Below are 17,949 nucleotides of genomic sequence, written 5' to 3' on the forward strand. Positions count from 1 at the left end.
ATTCAGGACCTTTAGAAAGGTTGATAGCAACTAAAAATGCAGGCTGATGTACTGATGTTTACTGTTGCGATCAATTGTGGCTTATTTTATAAATCTCCATCCCATTTGTGTTTTTTTCAGCTTTATAAAAATGGTAATTCTTGTAGCTGGATTCAATAGATCATTCAGATTTACAATCTGAAGGATTTACCAAAAGTGACAGTACAATAAGCGAATAAAATAATTATTTTTCAAACGTTACATTTAGTATTCTATCTTTTGGGGGGCTTCAGTTTTTGAATTGTTCTCTATTGCCATCATTGCACTCTAGAGAAGAAAAAATGGATTGCCATTAGTGCATGTGTGGATTTTCAAGCCAATACTCGGATATGTTTCTCAAAATCCCCTGGTTTTTAGTTAATTTGTCTGAATTTTTTGTCATCTTTTTAGAACTAAAACACTTGAAAAACTTGCATACATCATGGTTTGTGCCTGTGTAATTTTAATTCTTAGAATGAATATAGTTATGAATAAAAACCATCGTCTGAATTTATGTATGCTGTCAGCATGAAATCATTTTTATTCAGGAGGAATTGATATTTTGAAACACTTGAAGTTGCAATTGCTATCAAAAAGTTCTACCAATGACAATTTCAGGATCTCGGGATGATCATTTTACAAGGTAGCTTCCAGAGATTCTTACTTACAGTATGGAAATGTGTAAGTCAAAATACAAGATTCGTAAAAAGTTTATAAAATTTAATTGGTGGAGTATGCCTCAAGTATTTAATCTACAATGGTTAAATGTTTTGGTTCTCCCATAGATAAGAGTAGTTAAATGCTCTCAAGCAGCTCATTCACTGGCCATAAACGTTTACACTAGGATAAATCCTTAACCCCTCCTGCTTTTATAGCAGTTCTTGGTCCAGCTGTTTCAAACATTTATCGCTTTCCTGTGTTGCATAGGATAGGTAGGCGGGAATGTATCTCCTTTTTAAAACTGTTTTCCATATTTTCCATATTCCCGAGACAATCATCCTAGTTCAGAAATTCTGGGAGTTGAAGTCCACATGTCATAGAAGAACAAACTTTGCCAACCTCTGCTTTGGGATTTGGGATAACTTTGCCACATTTTGAGGAGAGGCTTGAGAGGTCAAACACTAAAACGGAATTCCTCCGGGTACTAAAGGACAGCCATTGAAGCCTCCGATATCATTTCGAGAAAGACGACGCACCTTTTCCTGTATTACGTCCTAACGCTTGATATTGAAATTGAGAGCGCGCGAGAGAATTGTGGCGCGATAAATCTGCGCCGCCGCAGTAGGAGTGGCAGGTCGCTAGCGTTTATTGACAAGATAGAGGCAGCAAGATGGCGGCGTCCAGGATCTCTTCTGCCGCCTCAGTTTTGAAATGTAGAAGGGACAATTAATCCTTATCACGGGTGAGGCGCGGGAAAACACAGAATAACCTTAAGAGGCTTGAGTCCGGTGCAGCTAATTGGGGAAATGGCAGGTGACACGGGGTCCGAGATATTGTCTTCAAGGGAGTTGGCGGGAGATGAAGGGGGTGGGGGGGAAAGGTGGCACCGAAAAAGAAAGAACTTCGAGGAAGGAATGCTTGGAAGGAATTGTAGGGAAATTGGCTTCGAACAAGCAAAGTTGGTTAGTTTCTCGCTTACTAAAAATAAAGGACCAGACCATATTTTACCTCAATTCACAGAGCCTTGCAAGAAACAAATTTTGAATCTTTTTTGGGGTGGGGGAGGGCTTCAAATCAAGGCATGGAATGTTAAATGAATGATTTAATATATTAAGAAAATTTTGGGGTTGGTGGAGTATAAATAAAAAATTTAATTAGGGAATTGAATTATATATAAATGTCCTTTTTCCTACTAATTTGTGTTCAATAATTGTATATGTTCTTCCCCTTCCACAAATACAAATTTATACAGTCATTACAGTTGATTGCAATAGTTTTATCTCTGATTTGTATAATAACATTTAATATTCCACTTGACCAGCATTTCCATTTCCATCTAGAATTGCTATCTTGTCTATTTGGGGTTGGTTTTTTTTTTGCATTATTTGCTTTCCTTAAAATTTCTCCTCTCGTTTACTCTATTAAACAATATGTACCTGCATAGCACCTGCACATATGATTAGATACAAAAATATTTAGAGACACCTGACATCCTGGATACAAACTGCTTCAACTCTAAACCCCCAAATGCCATCACTCTGCTAAACAATAATCACCCATCTTCTCCCACAAATGACTACATGACTGTAACTTTGTTGCTTGTACAGTATCTTTACAATTTATATTGATTGGTTCCTAATATGATTAGATTGTTTATTTGTACGCAGACTATCATTAAGTGTTGTACCTTATGATTCTTGACAAACTTTTCTTTTATGTATTGGCATCCTTCAGTCATGAAAGACCATGGTATCATGCTCTGGATTCCCCATGCTCCTCTTTTATGTACACTGAGAGCATATGAACAAAGACAAATTCCTTGTGTTTCCAATCACATTCTATTCTATTCTCTCACATCCATTCTAAAGATAAAGGATAAAAGTTTCCCATTTCCAATCATGTCCAACTGTAGGGGCCAGTGCTCAGTTTCGTAGGAGAGGGAGCCGATGTCCAAATAGCAATAACACTGAGACTTATATATTACTCATTGAGCTTTACAACACTTTCTGAATAATTTACAACACTGGCATCCTGATTCCTCATTTTACTGACCTTGGAAGGATGGAAAGCTAAGCCAATCTTGAGCCACAGTCAGGATCAAACTCCAGTCTGTGGGCAGAGTTAGGCTACAATACTGCATTCTAACCATTTCGCCACCGCAGCTCCATAGGCATAGATTCAGCATGACTGTACACCAAGAACATTGTTATCTTCCCACCAAAGTGGTACCTATTCATCACATACTTTTAAATATACTTTTAGATTGGCATGAGCTGGGGCAAATTAATGAGTTTATCCTGTTGCGTGGCACTTGAGTCTTGTATCCAGGCTGTCAACTTTTCAGTCGACAAACCTAGTGTTTTTAACTGCTGAACTATCACGCAACTAAATGGTTTTAGTTGAGAATTGCAGAAATGAAACTAATACCACTGAAATTCCTAACAATTGCTTGCTGCTCATTAACAAAGAGGCATTTGAAATTACTGCTAATTTGTGTCCTTTCCGGTGAATGTAAACTGATTTAATTTAAGAACTAATTTTAATATTTTGCAAATAATTGAAGGCAGGTAGCTTTTTAGAGTTTCTTCAGATTTATTAAAATGGAAATGTGTAAACATATCAGTAATTTTGTCATCCTTGTGACAAATTGGTAAAGGCTAGGCTCTGGGCATTTGAGCACTTTTTTCTTCTGTGTAACTACAAGAGCATTTTCCATACATTCATTCTTGTTCCTGGTAATAGTTTGAACATCATTGCATGGTTTCAATATAGGTATGAAAAATAGATTTTCCTCTTACCCAGCAATACTGACTGACATTTTCAAGCTATTATGCACTTTTTGCCTTCATAGAGATGAAGTGAGGGCATTTATTCCTCAAAAACAAGAAATTCTGGTAGAACCTAAACCGTTATTTGGTGGTAAATTGTTTTTTTTACTGTTTACATTTCCATTCACTTTGCCATCCATTCATCCATTGTGGAAATTATAGAACTTTCAATCTGTGCTTACAAAATTCCTGCTGGTATGTTGCAACAGTTGTTGATGCAAAATGTTGTAGACAGTACGCTTTGCAATATTTGAAATTCAAATCAACTTAGGCTGATCCTTCCACCTTCTCTGGCTTCTTATTTAATTTGAAGTTCAATTCAAAACTATACAATAAATATTGAATCCAGGATGTTTCTAAAAAATCCACCCATATTGACTAATGGTGGCTGCCTGCAATCCTTGTTTAATGTTCCACTAACGAGAGGAAGTGCACAACTTGTGCCTGTGAAATGAACCTTCAGTTAGGAATGGGTCAGCTGGAGAGCTTTCCCAGTTTTTTTCTCTGAGAAGAAAGAAGAAAGCAGGATGTGCTAAGGCTAGTGTTTGTTTCCTCGTGTTCCCTCAGTTCCAAGATGAGGCTTTTAATGCAAATGTTTTGCATACCACCATGTTTATCTGCCCTTGTACTTCTTAAGGAAGCATTGAACATGGAAATCAGATGTGTATAACATGAGCTTCAATTAGAGACATGAATCAAAATTTCTGTCTAAAAATTTAGCTCTACCCACATAGCAATTCATTTTCTGAAAATAATATTTTCAGTTAGCATCACACAACTTTAGTTCAATTTAGAATACAATATTGCCACACTGACAAAACTGCTTTTAAAAAGACTATATGAAAGAAACCAGGTAACTGTCTTTTCGTTTAAAAAAAAAAATGATACAATTAAATTTCAATGTTACATAATTGTGAAGCAATATCTTATAACTTATGTAGCTTTAAGTATCTATGCAGAAATACTTCAGGAGAACAGGAAGTATGTTTGCATTGGGAAACAATGTATGTAGTTTAGAACTGCCTAATAATAATGTAATATGTGGGGATATTTTTACATAATTCACTTTATGCTTTTACATACAATCAGTGTTCCCTCTAATTTTTTGGGGGGGTGGGCGGAAAAGTATAGTGTCTGAGCGGCAGTCCCTTCGGAACTGGGCGCCACAGAAATAATAAATCAATAAACAAACAAACAAATAAAAAACCCACCCTGTTTTGCCTCAGAGAATTTCAAAATAAAATACTGTACTGTGTGTCTATAACAGTGAGCTCATAATAGGGCAACTCTATCAATATCAAAATGCCACTTAAATAGTTGAGCTAGTTTCAAACTAGATTTTGATTTTCTTTCTCTCTTCCTTACTCCCATTCTTTTTCTTTCTCTTTTTCTTCCTCTCTTTTTTCTATTTGTTTCTCTCTCTTCCTCTCTCTCTCCTTCCCTCTCACTCTTTCCCTCTCAGCTTCTGGGCAGGTTTGGAAAACTCTGAGTTGATGATGATTTTTAAGTGAGCGATTGCTCACTGCTCAGCTTAGAGGGAACTATGCATACAATAGTATTGTACTATACTTTTCATGACACAATTTTAATGCTGCCTTTTTACTGATCTTAAACAGATAATGTGCTTTATATTTTTGTAGATGCTGATGATATATTAAGAGAATCATTTTCCTTCCTGGACTGAACATGCCAAAAGAATCAGAGACATCACTCTCCTTGTCTGACTACCAGTGTAATATTTGCATGGATATTTTTGTGGAGCCAGTCACACTACCATGCCACCATACTCTTTGTAATGCCTGTTTTCAACTTACTGTGGAAAAAGCAAGTTTGTATTGTCCTTTTTGCCGTCGGCGTGTCTCATCTTGGGCACGCTATAATTCTCGCCATAACACTCTTATTAACTTGGAGTTATGGGAAAAAATTAAGAAACATTTTCCAGAAGAGTGCCAACGCAGAATTAATGGACAGGACCTAGAAAATTATTGTAAGTAAAGCATTCTACTAGCTTTGTTCACATATACTCCTGCCTTTGGTGTTTAGAAGTTTATTGTAAAATTTTAAAGAAAGAAAGAAAGAAAGAGCATTTGATATTTAATAATTCACTTGGTGGTTACTTAATTAAGAATATATATAACTGATCAAAGAGTGATACATTTCTAAGGTCATAGATTCTTCTTCGTTGTAGAGTATGGGTAAAAGATTAGTGAAATATAGTTATTAGATTTGTTGAATTATGTGTTAAACTAAAACAATTCAGTAATACAAATATAAGTCACCACTGTTAAAGGTCAAATCTTTTTTTTTTCTGGATAAATGTCCAGTCAAGCTTTATTTTTGTTTTTATGTATATTAGATGTACTAAATTGCAAAAAACCCCAGTTTGATAGAAAGGATTGCATTTAAGTGCATGGTTTCTCTCTCTCTCATATACACATATGTATTCATATATATTCATTCATATTAAATTGCAACCTGTATCCTTAATTGGATCATAATAATCATATTTTGTCTCATCTCTGCTTTGTTTTCTGGACTAGTGCACCTGCCTCAACCAATACATTGCTTAAGTAAGCCTGGAGAATTAAAGAAAGAATATGAAGCTGAGATCACTAAGGTAAAGTAGAAAGTTGAATGGGGGATTTTGCATAATAGGCAATTTTGCAAGAGATCATAAAAACCTGAGAAAGACTAGGATTGAGATTGTTAGTGGACACTAAATGTCTATGCATTAAGCCAAGCCAAAAGATAAAAGGTCTTCCTTAAGAAGTATTGAAAAGAAAAGTCTCAATCTATTTAAAAAACATTAAAAATAATTAATTTTGGGATTAGGTGCTGTAGGTAGGTTATCAATATCTGTCAAATAATGTGGAATGCCTATCTCTGGTTGATATTGACTGATCATCCTACTTATTTACTCATTTTAATGTAAAGATTATTTACTCAGTTTAAGGAAATGATTATTTACTTAGCTTCTGTTTATCTAAGTTAATTAAAACTCTTCTGTTTGTCTAAAGTAAAAAGTTAATTAAACATTCTTTTGTTTAGTTAGCAATCACACGTTAATATGATTTGTGTATATACTATGTGTCATACATTAATTATTTAGCATTGCTACTAATGACTATTTTTCGGAGTGTAAGACACACTTTTTTCCTCCCTAAAAGAGGCTGAAAATTCAGGTGTGTCTTATACTCTAAATGTAGCTTCCCTCTTCCCCCCCCCCAAAAAGCTTTTCCCCCCAGCCCTAAGTAGGTCCAATAATCTTTCCAGCTCTTACCTTGCAGGTTCTTTCATTGTTACTCTCTGTGAAGAATGTTTTCCAATGTTTGTCTTTGTAGTTTTTTTATTTTATTGTTCCTTTTGCTCTGAATGTTTCTTTCCAGCCCTAACCAGGTGCTAATGATTTTCCCAGCTCTTACTGGCTTGTAAGCACTTTCATTATTACTCTCTCTGAATAAAGGTTTTTTTAAGCCCTAACCAGGGGATAAAATAATTGAATGTAGGACTGTTTGTTGAATGTGAGTGACTGTTCTTTAAGATATTGGGGGTTTTACTGTATTTTAAATTTAGATTTCTATATATTTTGTATTACTTTGTTGTGAGTCGTCCTGAGTCTGAGTAAATAGGGTGGCATAGAATTCTGATAAATAAATAAATGTGCTGAAGCTGACCAGACTAAAGATGCTAGCCAGATGAATATCTGGTAAGCAGATTATTTTCCCTATTTTCTTCCACAAAAACTAAGGTGCATTTTATACTCCGAAAAATGTTGTGATTCAGCCTGAAGCTGCTCAGGGACCAGCTGTGTCTCTGCTGGCTCCATGCCCGGAGGAGGATGACAGCGCAGAGGAGGGGGCTGAACAGTCGGACGGAGGAGAGGAGAGTCAGGAATGGGATGAAGGAGAACAGCATGAGAGCCCCGGGGGAGGGCTCTCCCCAGCCAGTAGCTTGGAGTCATTAGGTGATGACGCACAAGCTGTCATTGACATGAGACAGAGACGTTCAGAGAAACGAAAGGAGCAGTTAAAGAAATATTTTCACCATTGAATTAGAAACAGCTGGGTTTGGGTGTGGTCCTCATCAGCAGGGTTTAAAAGGCAGGCAAGGCCTTGAAGCCATGTGGAGTGTTATCAATTGGAGTTGCGGTGACCTGTTTTGATTCTCAGCGTCTCTGATCTTGGCTTGTGGCCTCGCAGTCTGGAAGACTCGTGGGAGGCGTCTGTTTGCTATCTACAGCTTCGTCTTGGCAGCAAGAATCTGGTATTGCTTATTCCCTTCGTATAGATATTTGAAGTTCCAGCGTTTTTCCTATTTGTAAGGACATTTTCTGTTACCTTGTTTTCCTTGAATTATATAAACTGCCTTTGCCTTTCACCAGTGTGTCTGGCTTCTCTTTTTGGGTTGGTATTGGCTTCTGGAGTGACCCAGACAGAACAGAAAAATATGGTAGCAAAGTTAAATCTTTTTACTTGTATTCACAAGAAGTTTCTATAAGAATAAACAGCAAGTTCCAAGCAAGACAGTTTTCTGAACAACATCCCCAGAGAGAAGATAGATCTCTGAATATACCCAGAGAGAACAAGTTTTTGAAGAAGAGCGGCTTCATGCCTAGAGAGAAGGTCTTCCTAGCTCGGAACTGCTATCTTCAGAAAACCATGTCTCTGTGTCTATGATTCCTACAGGTGGAAGCAGAACGCCAAGAAGAGAGCAAAGCAAGCGAAGAATATATTCAAAGACTACTAGCAGAAGAGGAAGAAGAGCAAAGGTTAACAGAAGAAAGGAGAAAAAAGATAGCAGACCAGTTGCTATTAGATGAAGTGTTGGCACGAGAACTGAGTTTAAATTTGGTAAGTTTAACCAACTTTCTATCATGCCTTTCATTTAGGAGCGTACGTTGACATATAAAGTCCTCCCACTTATTTTTTTCCCCTCATCAGCAATTTTGGGAGCTTGAAAAGAGTGATTGGTCCAGATTTACCCACAGTGGATCTATCCTGAAGGTGGATTAGAGCTAGTCTCTAGGGTGTCAATCGAATATCTGACCATTATAGCTCACTGATAACAGGGTGTATCAAGATGATGCAAGCCTCTCCACAGAGCCATGTGGCTGAAGTGCCCCTAGCGTTTTCTCTGCACTGCCTGCGATCAGCTGCCTTTTGCAATTCCCTGTCCTTTGCGGGCAGCTCAGTGCCACCCGTGGTTCCCTTTGTGTTAGCTCAGGTTCCTGCGCATGCAGATATCCTGTTCAGTGCAGCTGGCTACTGCCCTCACTGCGCAGTGGCAGCAGCGAGAGGAAGAGTCGCCATCGTGGTAGTAAGAAAGATAGAGAGGAAAGTGGAGAGAAAGGGAGAAAGAAATGAGAAAATATGGAGAGTGAGAATGGTAGAGGAAAGTGAGAAAAAAAGGAGAGAAAGGGAGAGAGAAATGAAGAGCTGGAGGCAGAGCATGAAAGGAAAAAGAGTGGGAAACAGAGAGGGAGAAAGATGAGAGAGAGAGGAAGAAAGATAAAAGAGGGCGAGAAAGATGAGATAAATATGGATGAAGAGAGGGAGAAAGAGAAAGATGAGAGAAATGACAGGGAGGGAGGGCAAGACAAAGAGCTGAGAGGGACAAATGAGAGAGAAGAATGGAAAAGAGACAGGAGAGGGAGAAAGATGAGAACAAGGGAGAAGTGAGAGAAAAGGGGGGGAGGGGAAAAGATGAGTAAGAGAGATGAAAGAGAAAGAAAGATGAGAGCTGGAGGGAGAAAGAGAAAGATGAGAGGGAAGAGGAAAGAAGAAATGAGATGGAAGGAGAAAGGGAGAGGTAGAAAGAGATAAGAAAGATGGGGAGGGAGGGAGAAAGATGAGAGGAGGGAGAATGAGAGATAGGACTGGGATGGAGAGTGAGAAAGATGAGAGAGGGAGGGATAAAGATGGGGTGGAGGGAAAGAGAAACAGATTAGAGGGAGAAAGTGATGGAGAGAGAAAGGGACCAAGATGAGAAGGGAAAAAGGTGGGAGAGGAAGGGAGAGAAGGATGAGAGGGAGAATGACAGGAAGAATGAGAAAGGGAGAGAGGGAGAAAGAAAGAGGCGGAGAGATACCCGTTTCTCATAGAAAATACAGAGCCACAAAACCTGGGTGGCATAGCTGGGGGTGGGTGGGTGGGAGTGAGTGACATGGAGTTGGCCATACCCACCCAGGCTTTGTGGCTCCTGGTGTTTTGTTTTCTGTGGGGAAACAGGTGCAAATGGCTTTAGGTTGCAGACCCCTGTCCTAGTCAATCTAGTTTGTATATATTAATACTGTCTATTTGGGATATAAATGATGATGCTTATTTTATTTTCCATTAGGATTGCTGTTTCCAATTAAATTATTTATTAGAAGTTGAGAACACCTCATTCCAGAAATAACTATAATATAAAAGAAAAATATGAACACCCTGAAGAGGCACATAAATGTTGTACAACAAATATTGTCCTTCCTTAAACCAGGACTGACTAAGTTATATAAAAGCCAATATAAATTCCAGTTGACAATCTATCACAGAAATTGGCGGATGATGCCACTATGATAGTATTTTGGTACAGTAGACAGGAAAGCACTGTTGATATAAACAAAAAAAAAAATCTGTGTGGAGCATTAATGTATATGTATCAATTTCTAAAAATCTAGGATGAACTGTCTACATCACCACTGGAGTATTTTAATTTTTTGTGATAAAGCAGCTTAATATGGTATTAAAATCAGCTGGTGACTTCGGGTCAGTCTCATTCACTGCCTTGAAATATATATTAAAAGAGCAGGAAAATAATAATAAATAATAGGCATGCTTTTTATCTGGGGGTTTGGTTTTGGGTTTTTTTGGCACTGAAGAACAGACCTGCTGAAGAGTCAGTCAAAAGCAGTCCGGTACCTGGCCCATCCCCTTCTGATCACTGCAAAATTTCAAGAACCAAATCAAGCAATTGTGGAGACATTAAGAAGTAAGTAAAACTGGTTACATAATCTAAATTAGATTAGTAGTGTATATACAGATTTCTATGGTATAAATAGGAGAGAAAGTTGTCTTCATAAGGGTTTATAGATATTTCATTTTGACAAGTAATATTTCGGTTTTTGAAAACGTTTTTGAAAAAGGTTTCAGAAAGCTGCATTAATCTTTTGCCAGGAGCAGATTTTGTCATTTCAATATATACTTTAAACATTTGCTAGAAAAAACCCCTTTGGATTATGAGGTGATATAGTACAAAACATATTTCTGGATATCCCAAAAGTGCTTTTTGAAAAGGCAACTGGACTTTGTTTTTCTTAGGAAAAACAAAGTTCAGCTGCCTTTTGAAAAAGTATCTTTGGAACAACCATGACCTGGATGACTGAGAATTTCCTTAAACGTTCTGGATATCCGTGTAATTAAGTTGTAATAAAACTTCATTTGGGAAGATAAAACCTAATTTATTAGGCAAACCATTTTCATAAAGCAAAGAACTACAGTGGAACCTCGACATACAAGCAGCTCTACTTACGAGCTACTCGAGATAAGAGCTGGGAGGGGAGCGACATTTTTGTTCGCCTCCCGAGCTCACATTCGGGATACGAGCGCCAAGGAGCTGTCTCCTGAAGCCGAACACTAACTTCCGCTTTCGGCTTCAGGAGACAGCTCCTTGGCGCTCGTATCCCGCGTGTTTTAAAAGGTTGCAGCCAGCCTGGGGGGCTCGGGGGGAAGCCCCCGAGCCCCCCAGGCCGGCTGCAACCTTATAAAACACGCGCGCCGCTTCGCAGCTCTCTGCTGAATCCGGAACGCTAACTTCCGCGTTCGGATTCAGCAGACAGCTGCGAAGCAGCGCGCGTGTTTTAAAACGTGACAGCCGGCCTGGGGGGCTCGGGGGGAAGCCCCCGAGCCCCCCAGGCCGGCTGTGACATTTTAAAACACGCGCGCCGCTTCGCAGCTCTCTGTTGAATCCGGAACGCTAACTTTCGCGTTCGGATTCAGCAGAGAGCTGCGAAGCATCGCGCGTGTTTTAAAACGTCACAGCCGGCCTGGGGGGCTCGGGGGCTTCCCCCCGAGCCCCCCAGGCTGGCTGTCACGTTTTAAAACACGCGCGCTGCTTCGCAGCTGTCTGCTGAATCCGAATGCGGAAGTTAGCGTTCCGGATTCAGCAGAGCTGCGAAGCGGCGCGCGTGTTTTGAAAGGTTGCAGCCGGCCTGGGGTGCTCGGGGGCTTCCCCCCGAGCCCCCCAGGCCGGCTGCCACGTTTTAAAACACGCGCGCTGCTTCGCAGCTGTCTCTGAACGCTAACTTCCGCGTTCGGCGGCAGCGGGTTTTTTTGTTGTTGCACGGATTAATCTACTTTACATTGTTTCCTATGGGAAACAATGTTTCGTCATACGAGCGTTCCGACTTACGAGCCTCCTTCCGGAACCAATTAGTCTCGTAAGTCGGGGTTCTACTGTACTCAATTATCATAGTTTACATCATTAGTTACAGCTCAAGTTTATATTTCAAGTTCACATTACATTGTGATTACAGAAATCAGAACTACTGGTTTTATTGTAGCTCTGCTGGAAGAGAGTGGGAAAGAGTGACTGACAAATGGGTTTGTTTAACATTAAATCATAATTTAGGATTGCAATCATTGTTGAGTCAATTTTAACCCTTAGCAACAAATTTAATTTTAACTCTTAAGGTTTGCCATTGCAATCTTTCTAGGCCTCACAGAGAGTAACTGGCCCAAAGTTATGCATGTGGGTTCTGAGCCTAAAACAGGATTAATACAACTTCCACACTTCTAGTTTCCTGTCTTAATCAATAGGTCAAATTGTCTTTCACTATCAAATTAGGCATTTTATTGATATTTGTTGTTAACTATACAGCGATGCTAACATGTTGATATGTCTAGAGATAAATAAATGGCATGATGTCTAAAACACTGGAGTACTGTATAGCATTGTTAATATGCTAGTGAAATGTATTTCTTTGCGATTGTACTAAGCCATCATTGTCTGCTAATAAGAAAGGGGTCAAGCATTTTCTCTTTATTTAGGCAGCTCTATTTTTGAATTAGATAATTGATTTCAGATGTTTTTATAAGAGTTCCTTTTCTTTCCTTAGCTGCCATAGGAGAAAAACAAGATATAAATTAAATGAATAATAATTAGAAAATTGAGTTTTATACCCTGGAAAACAGTATTGCGCTAAATTTATAAACATTGTAACTATATGCTTTGTTTGATAAGGTCTGAATTAGTGCTACTGACCAATGAGAAACACAAACTTAGGATAACAAGTTCTCATTTACTTAACAGAGGTACCCTGCTCCACTTCACAATATCTTCTCTAGGGTTTTAAACATCAGTACCTTGAACTCACTTTGGAAACAACTATATTCCTTTTGTCATCTTTATTCAATTTCTATTCTATAATTTCATCCAAGAATGATCCTTAGACACCCAACGATTAAAAAAACCCAATTTGCACAATTATAGAAATAAAATACTATGACAGCTCGCATGGCTGCATTTTGGACTAGCTGTAGTCTCTGAATGTTCTTTAAAGGTAGCCCGATGTAAATAGCATTGCAGTAATCGAACCTCAAAGTGATGAGGGTATGAGTGACTGTAAGGAAGGACTCCCTGTCCAGATTAGACTGCAAGTGGTGCACCGGGCAAACCTGCGGAAACATCCCCCTTGCCACAACTGAGAGGTGTTGTTCTAAATTCAGCTGTGGATCAAGGAGGACTCTCAAGTTGCGGACCTTCTTTGAGGGGGTCAAAGATCCCCCCTCCCCGGGTGACGGATGGACAGATGGTAGTGTCCTTGGGAGGCAACACCCACAGCCACTCTGTCTTGTTGGGGTTGAGCTTGAACCTGTTGGCACCCATCCAGACCCTCACAGCCTCCAGACACCAGCATATCACATCGACTGCTTCACTGTATTGCCACAGGGTGGAAACATACACCTGAGTATCATCAGCGTACTGATGGTAACTCAACTCATGTCAACGGATAATCTCACCCAGCAGTTTCATGTAGATATTAAACAGCAGAGGGGAGAAGACAGACCTCTAACACACACACACACACCCTCCCACTAACCCCAACTGCGACTGACTGGAGAGCTAGGAGAACCACCGTAGAACAGTGCCTCCCACTCCCAACCCCTCCAATTGCCACAGAAGGATACCATGGTCAATAGTATTGAAAGCCGCTGAGAGGTCAAGAAGCACCAGGATAGAGGAGTGACCCCTATCCCGGGCCCACCAGAGATCATCCATCAGTGCGACCAAAGCAGTCGGTGCTGTAGCCGGGCCTGAAACCAGACTGCAGAGGACCTAGGTAATTGACTTTATCCAAGGACCGCTGGAGCTAGAGTGCCACTACCTTCTCAACAACCTTCCCTAAAAAGGGAAGGTTTGAGAAGGGACGCTAGTTGTTTAAAACTTCCGGATCCAGGGAAGCCTTCTTGGGGAGAGGCAGCACAATTGCCTCTTTAAGGGAACTGGAAAGGACCCTTCCCTCAAAGAAGCGTTGACAACTGCCTGTGTCCAGCCCTGTGTCAACTCCCTGCTGGTCTAAAAGTCAGGAGGGACTCAGATCTAATAAGCAGGTGGTGGAGTTCACACCTCCTATGGCCTTGTCCATATCCAGTTTTCTGAGAATGTTACGTTATATTCAAAGGTAAATATGTACCTGTATATATAAAATCTTTTTTTATCTTTTTCGTTTGTGCTGTTTTTAAGGTATTTATCTCCCAAGTCTTGTGGTTTCTTTCCTCCAAAGTTGCTATTTGGAGAATTAAAAGAAGAAAACATTGACACTATTTCTGAGGTAGGTATGTGTATTAGTATTTATATGTAGTACTATATAATTATAGAAATCATATCTATATATACAGTGGTACCTCGAGATACGAGTTTAATTCGTTCCGGACCTGGGCTCTTAAGTCGAGCAGCTCTTATCTCGAACGACTTTTCCCCATAGGAATTAATGTAAATAATTTTAATTGGTTCCAGCCCTCAAAAAACTCACAAAGTTAGTCTAAATTATGCAGAAAGACATGTTTTTAATGAAGAAATGTACATGTACATATAAATGAATAATGAAGTTTCTTTCACTTAACTTGTAAACTTTCTTAAACTTTTAAATTTACATATGTTCAACTTCTCTGCCACCCAATCCTGTAGGACAGAGGTCCCCAACCCTTTTTGCACCAGGGACCGGCTTTAAGCGATCAAGAGAGGAATGGGTGAATGAATGGACGGAGGGTGGGAAGGAAGGAAGGAAAGAGGGAAGGGACAGGAACAGAGGAAGGAAGCAAGGAAACTTATGAAAGGGGAGAGTAAGAGAGGAATGAGTGAAGGGAGGGAGGGAGGGAAGAAGGTGGGAAGGAGAAAGAAAAGAAGAAATAGAGGAAGGGAAGGTAAAAGAGAAAGAAAAAGAGCAAGAAAGAAAGAAAGAAAGAAAGGGGGAAGGGACAGGAACAGAGGAAGGAAGCAAGGAAACTTATGAAAGGGGAGAGTAAGAGAGGAATGAGTGAAGGGAGGGAGGGAGGGAAGAAGGTGGGAAGGAGAAAGAAAAGAAGAAATAGAGGAAGGGAAGGTAAAAGAGAGAAAGAAAAAGAGCAAGAAAGAAAGCTGCAAGCCCCCCCCCCGAGCCCCCCAGGCCGGCTGCAACCTTTTAAAACATGCGCGCCGCTTCGCAGCTGTCTCCTGAAGCCGAACGCGGAAGTTAGCGTTTGGCTTCAGGAGACAGCTCCTTGGCGCTTGTATCTCGAATTTGGGCTTGTAAGTAGAACAAAAATATCTCTCCCCTCCCAGCTCTTATCTCGAGTTGCTCTTAAGTAGAGCAGCTCTTATGTCGGGGTTCCACTGTATATAAAAGTGAAAACCACTCACTAACACATTAATCGCTAAATCTCCAGAACCGTAAAGCCTACAAACTTGAAGTTTGCCACACATGTTCCATTTGGTTTCTAGGTGCTCACTAAGAAAGCATTTTATTTGAAAGTCAAGTACCATCAAATGTTTAATGTTCCAATGTTCCATGATCCATAGTCATTTTAAAAATCCAGTTTTTTCCTATACAAAAATAGTGCATCATGGATATTTTGATCTTTGTTTTTTTTTCCAGGCAAGCATTAGAGCTAAAACTCACTTTAGCTTGGAAGATGAAGAAATAAAAGGTGATATAACCATACCATCTTCAGAGACAACCAGAGAAGGAAAAATGACTAAAGATTTCCCTTTAGAATCAATGGATTCTCGTTTAAATATATGTACTACATCTGAGTTCAACTGTCACAGCCCTGAATTGTCATCTTTTTCCAGGAGTCATTTAAATGAACCAATAGAGGAACATGTTACTAATAGAGAGGACTGTGAAACTGATTTTTTCTCAATGAGCAATGGTTCCAGTAACAATGATTTGATCACTAAAGTGATTCCAAAGAGAAAATCTCAAGAATCTGTCACTGAATGGACAGCGGATTCATATTTGAATGACAAAAAAAGAACTTTTGTACAAACAGAAGAGACAGACATAAACGATATGCAAAAGCAGATACATTTGGAGGAGCAACTTTATAAGCGATATAAACAGGAAGAAGAAGATAGGTGTCTGGCTTTGAAAATTCAGAAGGAAATGGACAGAGAACAGAAAACACTAAATCGCAAAAAAGGCTCCCCTGATGAGTATCATTTGCGCCCTACAACATCTGTGGCAGTTGGTAAATCCCCAGATGTTGGGAAACATTGCAAACGCTTAAAGGCTTCAAACAGCGAGCCAGAAATAAATCAACCCAAAACACACAGACGTTCCCACAGTGAGAATGAGAGGGCCGCTAGCAAACGCTGGACAAAAACATCTGTAAAAAATGGGAATGTTCTGAGGACACAGAGTTGTGTTGTCAACTCTGATTTAAAGGATATAGAGTTACTGTCAAGCAATCAAAGGACGATTATCCAGATGTTTAAAAAACCAAAACCATTATAAAAAAATTAAAAATATATATTCTTAAAAATGGAAATATTTATCTCTTGGTATTAGCTGTCCCCAGAATTAATGTGCGAATAGCTAATTCTGTTTCTGAAACTAGCATTTTTTCTGTGCCTTTTTCTTTGAATTCTTATGTCTATTCTTTAATATGTAGATGGTACAACTACTCTCAATTTCAAGTTGAACTGAATGATAATACTTGCTGAATTGTCATAACCATGACCATATCTACAAGGCAGTGGTAAACACCTTCTTTATGACAGACATAGCCTAAGATACATTCTCATTTTACTTTTTACTGGAATTGTACTTTTTGCTTTATTAGTAATGTAGTTTACAGGTTTCGCTAGAAAACCAATCTATTTTCAGTGGATTCATTTTGGAACTTTGAATTTGATAGTTGTAAATTATCTAAGACACCAAAGACAGCCCATAGGGAAATCACACTTATTTTCATTTGTAAGTAACTTCCAATATATAGATTATATATAGTATAATGTAATTAAAATTACATCTATAATTACTGCTTTATTACAATTATTTAAGATGAAACTCATAATAATCTCCTAAGCATGATTCTAATAAATACATCCAACAGAGTTCACACTCTGAAAAGGGAGGAAGGTTAATTTAGGGTCTGACGATTATAGTCTATATATGTTGGGGGGGTGGGTTAGAATTGTTTTCCGCATTCTTGAAAGCTAAGATAACTCAACATTCAGAACATTTAGAAAGAGTGATAACAAGAAAAAATGCAGGCTGAAGTACTGATATTTACTGTTGCAAGCAATTGTGCCTTCCTTTAGAAATCTCTATCCCATTTGTTTTTTGTTCAGCTTTATAAAAATGGTAATTCTTGTAGTTGGGTTCAATAAAACATTCAGACAGAGATATAATCTGAAAGATTTACCTAAAAGTGACAGTACAATAAGTGAATAAAATATTTTTCAAACATTACATTTAGTATTTTATCTTTTTTTGGGGGGGGGGGTTCATTTTTTAAATTGTTCTCTATCCCAATTATTGCATTCTGAAGAACAAATGGATTGTGTTGATTTTCAAGCTAATATTTGGATATACAGTATTTCAAAATCCTCTGGTTTTGGTCAATTTGTCTGAAACCTCTCGGTCATCTTTAAAACTAAAATCATATTTGAAACACTTCCATATGATAATTTCAGGTTGTTGAGATGATCATTTTGCAAGGCAAAAGTTAGGTTCCAGGGATTCTTACAGTATGAAACTGTATAAGTCAAAATACAAGAATTTTAAACAGTCTAGAACAGGGGTGTCAAACTTGATTTCATTGAGGGCTGCATCAGGTTGTGTTTGACCTTGGGGCAGAGGTGGGGTTACTACTGGTTCTATAGAACCAGTAGTAACTTGGTGGCATGGGTTGATAGAACTGACAGCGACCCAGGCCCGTCACACCCCTGAACTGGCTTTCATCTTGTTTTTCTGCGCAGG

At 39.0% G+C, this 17,949-nt stretch overlaps 1 protein-coding gene across 1 annotated transcript; it reads left to right on the forward strand.

The window, feature by feature from the left end:
- Positions 1-1,274: 1,274 nt before the first annotated feature.
- On the forward strand, positions 1,275-17,439 carry RNF168 (ring finger protein 168). The gene is made up of 7 exons (XM_070753198.1): positions 1,275-1,420; positions 5,147-5,493; positions 6,047-6,123; positions 8,192-8,356; positions 10,366-10,475; positions 14,229-14,316; positions 15,619-17,439. The coding sequence occupies exons 2-7, from the start codon at positions 5,193-5,195 to the stop codon at positions 16,477-16,479; spliced, it is 1,602 nt and encodes a 533-aa protein (XP_070609299.1). The 5' UTR covers positions 1,275-1,420; positions 5,147-5,192; the 3' UTR covers positions 16,480-17,439.
- The last annotated feature ends 510 nt before the right edge of the window (positions 17,440-17,949 follow it).

This window comes from Erythrolamprus reginae, chromosome 5 (genome assembly GCF_031021105.1).
Source record: "Erythrolamprus reginae isolate rEryReg1 chromosome 5, rEryReg1.hap1, whole genome shotgun sequence".
Classification (NCBI taxonomy): Eukaryota; Metazoa; Chordata; class Lepidosauria; order Squamata; family Dipsadidae; genus Erythrolamprus; species Erythrolamprus reginae.

Coding starts and splice junctions, on each gene's coding strand:
- RNF168 (XM_070753198.1), top strand. CDS start 5,193: ATGCCAAAAGAATCAGAGACATCACTCTCCTTGTCTGACTACCAGTGT. Junction 8,357..10,365: donor GAGAACTGAGTTTAAATTTG/GTAAGTTTAACC, acceptor TTGGCACTGAAG/AACAGACCTGCTGAAGAGTC. Junction 14,317..15,618: donor ACATTGACACTATTTCTGAG/GTAGGTATGTGT, acceptor TTTTTTTTCCAG/GCAAGCATTAGAGCTAAAAC.